An 11,085-nucleotide genomic window follows, 5' to 3' on the forward strand; every position below is an offset into this window, starting at 1 on the left:
GCTCGTTTTTCCATGCCACTTTAAATCGACGGAACCGACGGAACCAATCGGAGGACTGGGCACTATGGGGAGAACCAATCGGACCGTCAGGACCCCTATCTTATCGGCGGACTACTCTCCACGAATACTACGTTTAACTTCTATTCTAATAAGTTTTCAGCTAGCCCAGCATACTAGGACCCTGTTTGGAGAGGTGGAGGACCCAGGTTCGAGCCCAAGCATGTTCACGCGACCGGAAAAAATAAACAAATAAAAAAATTTTAAAGGAAAAATTTAAAGGGTAAAAAATTTTTTTAAAATTTAGAAAATTTAAAAGGAAAAATTTAAAGGGAAAATTGTCTCGTAGACGTCCACGAGTCCCCTCCACTCTTTTTTTCCACAGACACCTTTAGGGGGGAGGGCCCCAGACAGTCACAGCAGGGGGTCGGCGCCAGTGGCTGAGGAGTGGGGGTTTGTTTTGACGCCCCATAGTGCCCACTATCTACTAAAATCCTTACCAATTTAGGCAAAGAATAAAAATATGCAACATGTTAAAATAGCTCATCTTTTAGGATGCGGATGCATTTCAAATTGCACATGCGATAATTATTTCCGCGACCACACCAAGAACAAGATATGCCGAATTCATTTGTAAATAAACGGCTCATACACCGTTGCACCAAATTTTTGCCGCCTTTTCCTCCAATTTTGTTCATAAATTCGACCTTGAAAGCAATTTACGACACTATACATTCATTTCTACGTAATTAGATAAATAATAAATGAAATGTAATTCAACGTATTACTACTCTTATGATAAATATTATTGATATACAAAAATTAACTTACAAAATTCGTTTTTGTTTCAACATTTTCCTCAAACTTTTTAAGGTTCTGTATAGAATTGATCGGAAGTATGTCATCAAATATATTCATATTAAGCTCTTCCGTATTAATAATGTCTCTTCCCAAAGTTTTCAGCCTTTTGTCAATGCTTTTTACATACTTTAATATTTCCACACAAATTGGAATCAGCTTTTCTGAAACAGAATAAATTGAAACAACGTATAAATTTTCTCTTTCTATATTGCTTCATGATCAGGATATAGCAGGATACAGTAAATTAAGGCATCGTGTATTTATAACGTATATAATGACACAATAATAGTAAATGTAAAATAAGGTTTTTACCATCAATGTTGCCAATTGTAGCTAATTGGGAAATTGGAATAAAATCTAGATCTAAAAAAAAGTTATCGTATCAATTATAGACATTTTATGTTACATACTAATTTATCAAAGATAACATTGAAAATAAGATAATTTTGAACTCTTACTTTGTACATTAATTTCCTTGAGTTCATATGCCAATGGTTCATTAATATCATTATTAAGCTCATCCGCTTGTAATGAATCAACTTTTCGTGTTTGTGATGTAGTATCGTACAATGAACGATTTGGCGTAGAGAAGCTTTTTTCGGCGGCAATTTGTGAGACTTTTTCACACGAGGACTGCTTTTCATGCGAGAATTGTTTATTACACAAAGATTTTTTTCCGGATGAATCTCGATCTTTATCTATTTTTAACTTCTTGTGTGCAGTCCTACATAACTGCGGAGGTGAATCTGTAAAATGTAATAAAAGTTAGTAAAGCGTAAATAGTTGGTTTCATACTAAATTGTTGATATAACATTAGAATAAATAAAAAATACAATTTTTGAAAGGAAAACTTTGGTTTCTAGTGCAAGAAATAGAAATATAATGTAATAAAATTCAGTTACCGCAATCGTCATCCGCACTGTCATCGCAAATCTCATATGTATCATCGAACTGTTTTTCGTGTACGACTCTTTTCCCACGTCCTCTGGTTTCATCACAAGAAGTTGCGTAATTAGCATCTTCTGCTTTTTTCCGTGCCTTTTCAAAAGTGTCTGTAAATATAAAATACTATATTAATATTGCATAATTCATATTTGGAATAATTGTCACTTTTACGCATGCTTACCACAGTAGCATTCTACTTTTACATCGAAAAGTAACCAGTCTGCTTCTGGTGGACTGTTTTTTTTAAGAAAGAAAGAAGCATTTTTAGTTGTTGGCCATCTACATTGAGTACAATCTTTTGTAAGCCACGAAGTCGGAATTTCGGAGTACGTCCCTTCTTTTGGAAATTGTACAACTGCATACGGAAAACTCATTTCGACGCAGTGTGTATATCTTCAAGACAGTCGCATATATATATATAATGATATGTATAATAAACTACACAAAGAGCATAGTACATTGCGCGTCAAAGATTCGTTCCCTGAGGTAAGGGGGGTACATAGAAGTATACCCATGACCCATTGATGTACTTATATGTATCCTCCTTACCTCAGGGAACGAATCGTTGACGCGCAGTGTATAATAACAAATCTATTATATTAATGTAATCAACGAACATAGACGAATATAGAACGTTCTATTTACTATTTTTTTGGACTTAATGCAATAAGCTAATAACTATACTTGAATTATCATCAGAAGACATAACATCATCTGCTTTTAAACATTTACGTGAAATTTGGTCAGCTGTAACAGTTGCATATGATAAATCTGTCTCACTACCAGATAACTTATAAATTCCTATCAGCGTTGAATCACACGGAAAAGTAAAGAATGGTTTAATAGAGAGATGTTGTTTTACTTTAAAGTGTATAATATTATTCTTTAAATAAATATCATTCACTGTAGCAATTGTAGTATTTGAAAGAATACAACATGTCTTAACCCGATCAATTTCTCAATATATTAAAAGATAAAACAATAAAGTAAAACAGAAAAGATTAAGAAAGAGCTGAGTAAAGCAATGCATTAAAATTAGAAATGAGATCAAAGAAAAATAATTAAGAAAGAGTAAAGTAATAAAAGATTATTAATAAAATAAAAGTAAGATACGTGACTAAAGAGAAGGAAGTCACGGTCCTTTATTATAATGAATTATCGGATAATTTTTTGAAGGATTTTAAAAGCTTTTCTCAATATTTCTCTTTTCTATAATTCTGTTAGCTATTTATTCTAGAGGTTTGCCACCAACTTTTAATGATTTTTTTATTGTATGGAAATAATTTTTAAATTTAAAAGCAGAATAAGAATCAATTGTTCCAAACCGTTTAACATCATCACATATATGTAATAAATTATGCACATTATGTGATAAGTATTGATCTCCGTAATACTCGCGGAATTTTCGAACAAAGTATTCCAAAAGAGATTGTGCGTAATCAAGCAAATGTTTATATTGTTTATCTGATACAATTCTTACAGCAACGCACAGACAGATAAAATGTATGTATAGTTTTTTAGGTAGCACGTTTTTCGTTATAATTATTCCTGTATACAGTGCAAAAAGCTTATGTTCGGTCGCTTTCCAACGATCTAGATCTAGCAAATCCCTTGGACGACGAGCAAATTCTATGGGTATAAACATTTTCAATTTGCTATTAAGTTGTTGGGCTTTATCTAATAAAGCAGCAGTCCATCGTATATTTATCGCACCTTTAATCCAAAATCGAAGCATTGTTTTATTAACACCAAGAAAAATAAGGTGCATACAATCTAATGGCACATCCGAAACCATTCCAATGTCTAAAGTTTCTATAATAGTTGGTTTAGTTAAATATTTTTCAGCGTGATGTTCTTCATGCTGTCTACTTCGAAATGAATGATCCGTCCTCAAAGTTGAATTTTGTTCTAAAAATACGACTTTATTGTGAATAAATTCACCTTCTTGTATACACTTAGTGCAGCTGAAATAACCTGTGTGACCTTTAATACCACAAATGAATGATTTTGCTGGAGCATCACATATTATAGCATTTAATTTAATACGAATAATTATTTCATTAATATTCAAACCGGTATCAAGAATGGGTTTTGCTTCTTCTACAAACGGTTTTAAAAAAAACATCGACATCTTTTGGTTTCGTATTACCATGATAAATGCCTATAACGAATGGTTTGGTGTAAAAATTTGCAACTATAGCACCGAAGATCGGCCAAAATTGACTATCTGAACTTTTTGAAATAGGTAAACCATCGATATTAATATTTATTTTCAACTCTGCTGGATACAATGATGTTTGATAATGTATTTTAATCGAATGCTTCAAACCTTCTCCAAATCCAAAGTGAATATATTTTCCGTCATTCATTTTTATTATTTGTGATAAAGTATTGCGTGGTGTTTTCATTAATGTTCTACAATCGACTGGAACACTTAAATTATTTTTTAATAAAATTCGTAATATATCATTTACGGCATTCTGACTAATATTGTGTTTCGTTACCCAAGATCTTAAATCATCATGCAAAGAATTTTCAATATTTAAAATGTCTTCTGATGATAAACTGTGGATATTAGTGCCAGTAGCATCTGATTCACTTTCATTAAAATTAGAACTTATATCCGAATTACAATTATTAATGCTTGCATTGTCATTTTCTGAATTACAGTTATTAATAGTTATTGCACTATCTATTTTCTCTGTGCACGTTTTTTTAATACTTTGGGGGCCAAAAACGTTTAATACATTACATTCGCGTAATACAATTCTTCGTTTTTGGCGCTGGGATAAATCAGAGAAATCTTTACGTGACATAATTATTTATAAATCAAACTATTTCTGAAACAATAAGCAGAATAATATATATGACGTACTTATCGATATTATACGGAAGAACACTCTGAAATATATTATAAACAAAATAATATTATTTGTGCCCATTATATAAATGACAACATGCATAAATATGTTATGTTCGTGAAATCACAAGTTTTTAAAATACATTACAATATTTGTTCATCAAACATATGTCAAAATGATTTGGGAAGTATTCTAATAACATAGTGTAAAATACTATATTGTGTGTGTGTTGTGTGGATAGAACATTAAAAATAAGCTTGAAAAATATGAAAAAAATGTAATGTAAATATTAATTAATTGACAAGTTTTTTAAATTAATATACCAGGCAAGATGACACACATACTTTTTACCACTATATAATATCCAAATATGCAAATGCAAAATATTCAAAAAGTTATAGATAAATGAAAACGTCGACAATTTTAGAAAATTGGAACAGCTGTTAATGTAAATCCTTAATTTCATATAAGAAAGGAATCATTTTCAAATAATATTTGTATCAACACAACTCTAAAAAACTGAATTCTGTCTCATAAAAGCTATACAATCTAAATTCGATAACTGTTAACAAAATGTGATAAATGATATATAAATAAAGAAAGTAATTTCTTGCTGACAGGGTGTTTTACCTAAACTGAACCAGTTAGCAAAAACTAACTTTTCTTATCAATATATTATTTTAATTTACTGCTTATTCTGTTACTGGTCATCGAATTTAGCTATCGCATTGCTTTTACAAGGAAAGTTCAGCTGTTTGGTTATATATTGATGCACGGTTTACTTGAATATGATCTATGTATTAAATGTATAGGCTTATTTATGTTAACTGCTGTTCAGCAACTAATAAAAGCATCATATCGTTAAATAAAATGTGACATGCACAGTTGATCGAACTTTGTCAGCGAATAATACTTTTTACCACTATATAATATCCAAATATGCAAATGCAAAATATTCAAAAAGTTATAGATAAATGAAAACATTGACAATTTTAGAAAATTGGAACAACTGTTAATGTAAATCCTTAATTTCATATAAGAAGGAGATCATTTTCAAATAATGTTTGTATCAACACAACTCTAAAAAGCTGAATTCTGTCTCATAAAAGCTATGCAATCTAAATTCGATAACTGTTAACAAAATGTGACAAATGATATATCAATAAAGAAAGTAATTTCTTGCTGACAGGGTGTTTTACCTAAACTGAACCAGTTAGCAAAAACTAACTTTTCTTATCAATATATTAAATATTTTAATTTACTTATTCTGTTACTGGTCATCGAATTTAGCTATTGCATTGCTTTTACAAGAAAAGTTCAGCTGTTTGGTTATATATTGATGCACGTTTTACTTGAGTATGATCTGTGTATTAAATGTATAGGCTTATTTATGTTAACTGCTGTTCAGCAACTAATAAAAGCATCATATCGTTAAATAAGATATAACATGCACAGTTGATCGAACTTTGTCAACGAATAATATTCCTTAGCAATATTGTTTGAACTTACATATTTTGTTTTCGGTCGAATTTAACTGTCGCATTGCTTTTACGAAACAGAGTTAAGCAAATTTAATACTTTTCACTACAAAATTTTGAAGTCAAACTGCCAATTGAGAGTATTTTCACATCTTTTAACAGGATAAGTTTGTTCTTCTGTGAGGCATATGCAACAACTAAATACGCAATAACCTAAAATGAGATATAAAAGTTTAAACGATATCGATTTAAAAGAATCTGAATAAATTTAACTTACCTGCCAAAATTTCTAACTATAAGCGCTTTTCTCTGCATCTTTTAACAATCTGACAAATGCACACAAGAGATCCACACAATCCAGACTGGAAGACAATGGAGACAATGATGCTGATATAATTATAGTAGCATTTAGCTATTTTAGTTTAGCATTTGCCGCGCATGCGCGAAAAAAATTAATCGCGTGTTACTAAAGTTACATCGCAAATATATTACAATAATTGCATATCTGTAATAATATATTCTATATGTAACATTCGTTATATTGCAAAAAGATTACAGTTGTTATATTTATGTTATATATCTCGAGTTATGTGTGTGATATATTACATTTTTACAGAACTATCATGAGTTATATACATAACGAAGAAATATAACTTTGTTCTCCTAAAATGCTTTCAAGGTTATATAACACTTACATCTCGTCTATATAACCGTGAAATATAACATTGTTCTTTTCATGTGCTCCCTAGGTTATATAACAGTTACATATTGGTTTGCTGCACAGACTTCTATATAATATACTAGACTGCGAACTCCTGCTGTGAGATGTACCCAACTTTTATGTACAAAACTTGTACATAGGTTAGAGCGCATGCGCCAAATAAGTTGACGGAATGTAGCTTTCTGCTAGCATGTCAAGTTAAATTATAAAATGTTTGTGAATGAATTGAACTAATGTAAAATAAATTCGATGAAAAATTGATAAAATCACAATAAATACAATATTAAAACGATTTGTTTTTTTTTTTAATATTCATATAATCTCTATTATAAATATAATTTGATGTAAAGATGATGTTTATATCATAAAGACTATAATAATATAAGCAAATCACGTTAATAATAAATAAAAACAATAACGAATTGTAATTATGGGATACTTTATCAATAATAGGAACATTCTTCTTTCATATTTCATATATTTATGGGTAGTGTTTGACAGGTTGACGAAGAAAATTCATTTTAAAAAGTAATGAGCAGACGAAATAAACAAATTATTATTTATGATAAAATGCATGTTTATTTTACTTCGAACAATATTACTATACATTGTGACGTGACGTTTTTGGGACGTCCATCACAAGGATCGAATGACCCGATCGGGGGCGGTTTTTCGGGCGGTTTTTCGGCGTTTTTCCTGCGTCTTCTCTATTTAGGGAGAGAGCGGCCCAATCGTCAGATCGACGGGATCTGACTTTTGGTTAGTAATAGTTATCGCAAATGTAAGCTCGAGATGAGCCCGCGAGTTGGTTGTTGGCACGAGATCGAGCGGACGAAGCGAGGGAGTCCCAAGGACGGAGCGGCGAGCGGACTCTCAATCCGGAACCTATCCCACCAGATAGGAAAGAGAGCCGATCGGGCGCAGCCGTAAGCCCACACCTTTAAGTTCCCAAAATCTTGGGAACTCCGGGGCGATGAACCCACCAACACGGCCGTGATGACAACAAGGATCGCAAGGATCGCAGGACGGCCGCCGTACCTGGCGCCCAACTCGGTTATTTTGGTGATATATCGAATTTTACGGGATACAGGGACCGATATTCGAGATACGCGCCGAAGGTGTGCCGTAGGCACCGAAAACCGCCCGCCGAATAAATAATTATTGTTTAAATAATTAAAAAGGAAATTACGGTTACAACATAAATAGTTAACTTAAAAAAATGAACATACATCATTGGAATAGTAAAAATATTGAGTGCGTTTTGGTAAGACACCGCTACCGTAGCGCTACAGCTTTTTCGCTACAATTGTAGCGGTAAAGTTAGTAAAACTAAGTATAACGCTACAAATGTCGCGCTATACTCAATTAGCGTTATTGTACATAGCCTCCAAATTGTATGTAATTGCTAACAGTCGCGTTTGCTAATTATTTTAAACAATTTGGATAATGGAAAATATTGAAAATTGGCTTATAAATGAAATATTGTTCGATGAAGATTCATCAGATGAAGATAATGAAGAGGAAGAAGTTCTAGGACTCATTTTACATGAACTGCGAGGTAAAGAAAAATAGATAATTTTTTAACAATAATTGTGGCAATCTCTAAAAAAATATAAAATTTGATGATCTTATCCATTTTTTAGAACAAGAAAACGACCCTGAGGTTCTGAATGCCCTGGAAAATGCAGGTGAAATATTTCGTGAAATTTTTTATCCTGAAAGGCAGAATGATGAAATTGTAAATTTAAATTATTTTGAAGAAGTAATACCACGTTATAACGATAACCAATTTCATTCGCATTTTAGAATGCATTGAGGAACATACATTGTAAATATTGATTTATATCTATTATGTATATTAACCATATACAGGGTGGTCCTCGTAACGGTCGCCACAATTTTTAAGGCACTTACAATAATCTGACATAAAAAAGTCATAAACAGAAATTTATCAGTTTCTAACCGGCAACAAATTGTAAATATTTTACGAGATATTTTATTTTTTATATCAAAATATGTCAGATTAAAATATAAAATAACTCAAAAAGTACTTAATGAAAAAATACTTTATTATAGTGTTTTGAAAAGCTCTCGAGATAAGCTACAAGAATATGCAATAAAAAGTAGGCAGTTCCGTTTAAAAAATTGAAGGTGACCTTGCTTTTTTATGGAAAAAAAATGTTTGGTCAATTTTTATTCTTGCAATTTGTTGCCGGTTAGAAACTGATAAATTTCTGTTTATGACTTTTTTATGTCAGATTATTGTAAGTGCCTTAAAAATCGTAGCGACCGTTACGAGGACCACCCTGTATATACTATCCAATATTCTTTATAATTAATTTTATTATTTTCAGGAATTGGAAAATATAGTGAGACCTTTAATTAGACAGAGAGAGAATGATATACCATTATCGAAGAAACTATTTTTAACATTATGGATTATAGCCACGCCAGAAAGTTTTCGATCTGTTGCAGATAGATTTGGCCTTTCCAAAGATATAGTTTGAAAAACTTTTAAAGAGGTGGTTTGGGCACTAAAAAGAATGATGCCACATTTTATAAGATGGCCAAATAATGCGGAATGTGAAGAAAGTGAAAGGGTATGTTATTTTGTGTTTTCCAGTTTACATAGTATTTTGAATACTTCTTACAAATTTTAATTGTTTCAGGCTTTCATTTTTTTTAAATTTCGTTTGATCTAATAATATCATTTCGTATCCATCAACTGATAAATACTTCAATATTTTTAAAATTCAATTGTCAATTTCAGGTTTTTCGAATTCGATCAAGAGGATTTCCAGGTAGGAGCCGTTGACGGCTGTCATATTCCAATTAAACAGCCGCCCAGGAATGCAAATGATTATTATAATCGCAAAGAATTTCACTCTATTATTTTGCAAGATAGAATTTAAATATTTTTTTATAGGCAATTTTTGCAATGATTATATTTTTTTACAGGTGTTTGTGATCATACGGGGAAGTTCATCGACTGCCTCATCGGTCGGCCTGGACGTGCTTATGATGCAACAGTTTTTCGGAGTAGCGTTATTTACGCCGGACTGACAGATCAAGCAAATCCACTTTTACCTCCTCAACAATATATTAAAGGTGATTCTGCATATCCATTGCTTCAAAATGTAATGACTCCATTTCGAGACAATGGAAATTTAACCCCAGATCAGTCTACGTTTAATACTAGACTTTTCTCGATACGATCGATAATAGAGCGTGCATAAGGATTGCTGAAAGGGAAGTGGCGAAGACTGAAGTATCTTGATGTGCAAAGTACTGAAATGGCAAATCATATTATTGCAGCTGCATGCACTCTTCACAATTTTCTTATATTATATAATGAAATCGAAATGAGAGAAAATTTAAATATTAACGAAAATATTGAGCATGAGAATCATGGCAGCGATGAAAGTGATAATAATGATGAATTTCAAGATGACAATAAGCGAATGAAAAGACAAGAAATCGCGAACAGGTTTCAAGTATTGTAATGCACAATATTTAAAAAATCTGAAATCGTTTTATTCAGTTTCATTTTGTTTTTTTTTCAGTTTTTTTTTCTGGTTTTGTCTTGTTTCATTTTTTTTGGTTCAGTTTGTAAAGAACTTGATGTAATAAATTTTTTTTGTATCAATCTACCAATTAATTAATAAATAAAAGTACAAAAGTTTTAATTGTTCTATTGATTTTTATTTAGACGAAGTATTATTCTTAGATTGTAATAACATGTACAATAATTCATTTCTTCTTTCTAATATGTCGTTTTTTTTTAGCTAATTCGTTTTTTGTTTCTAATGCAGCCGTAAATTTTTCTAACTGGTTTGCAATCATATTTTTAGACTCCTGCTTCTTCTCTATTGTTTGAGATTGAGCGTCTCCAAAGGGAGCGCTCGAAAATTGGCGCGTTCGCGGCCATTTCGCGCGGCGCACGGCTCGCCGCGAATCAGATCACGCGTAGACAGCGGCGCTCAGCAAATCGCGCCAGGCCCGTGGCATTGCTCGTGCCGTTCAAAGCGGGCCACGCAGCGGTCACCCGAGAGAGCCGAAATTAATAACAAATGCGAATAACAAGTGCTAATTTTCCGAATCATCGCAAACAACAACCGGCGCGATCTTTTTGAGACAAACACGTCGAATATTCTAGAAGCAGCAAAAGAACGGTTGTATATAAGCTCTCTCGGGGAACCGCCGGGCGCACTCGATCGAGATT

At 32.1% G+C, this 11,085-nt stretch overlaps 2 protein-coding genes across 4 annotated transcripts; one reads left to right on the plus strand and one right to left on the minus strand.

The window, feature by feature from the left end:
- Positions 1-22: 22 nt before the first annotated feature.
- LOC115240130 lies at positions 23-6,194 on the minus strand (the record flags this gene model as incomplete). The annotated part of the gene is made up of 8 exons (XM_029815102.1): positions 23-704; positions 829-1,019; positions 1,171-1,221; positions 1,317-1,604; positions 1,761-1,910; positions 1,985-2,037; positions 4,679-4,704; positions 6,174-6,194. Coding segments are annotated over 8 exons (954 nt in total), but the record flags the coding sequence as incomplete, so codon positions are not given.
- A 1,729-nt stretch (positions 6,195-7,923) lies between these two features.
- LOC115240131 lies at positions 7,924-10,524 on the plus strand. Of its 3 annotated transcripts, XR_003884741.1 has the most exons (6): positions 7,924-8,421; positions 8,507-8,691; positions 9,218-9,463; positions 9,634-9,664; positions 9,822-9,971; positions 10,089-10,524. XR_003884741.1 is itself a non-coding variant. In XM_029815103.1 (4 exons), exons 2-4 carry the CDS (start codon positions 9,407-9,409, stop codon positions 10,097-10,099), a joined length of 366 nt encoding a protein of 121 aa, XP_029670963.1. In that variant the 5' UTR covers positions 8,437-8,691; positions 9,218-9,406; the 3' UTR covers positions 10,100-10,524. The 3 variants fall into 3 exon arrangements, 1 of the variants encoding a protein (XP_029670963.1); XR_003884740.1 differs by having other exon boundaries at positions 9,822-10,524; XM_029815103.1 differs by lacking the exon at positions 7,924-8,421 and having other exon boundaries at positions 8,437-8,691; positions 9,822-10,524.
- The last annotated feature ends 561 nt before the right edge of the window (positions 10,525-11,085 follow it).

This window comes from Formica exsecta, unplaced genomic scaffold, assembly GCF_003651465.1.
Source record: "Formica exsecta isolate Colony F162 unplaced genomic scaffold, ASM365146v1 scaffold417, whole genome shotgun sequence".
NCBI classification, from domain to species: Eukaryota; Metazoa; Arthropoda; class Insecta; order Hymenoptera; family Formicidae; genus Formica; species Formica exsecta.

Bases quoted from the DNA above. Each gene is read 5' to 3' on its own strand.
- LOC115240131 (XM_029815103.1), top strand. From the start codon at position 9,407: ATGATGCCACATTTTATAAGATGGCCAAATAATGCGGAATGTGAAGAA. The intron at 9,464-9,633 runs GTATGTTATTTT...TGTCAATTTCAG, and splicing joins AATGTGAAGAAAGTGAAAGG to GTTTTTCGAATTCGATCAAG. The intron at 9,665-9,821 runs GTAGGAGCCGTT...ATTTTTTTACAG, and splicing joins TCGATCAAGAGGATTTCCAG to GTGTTTGTGATCATACGGGG.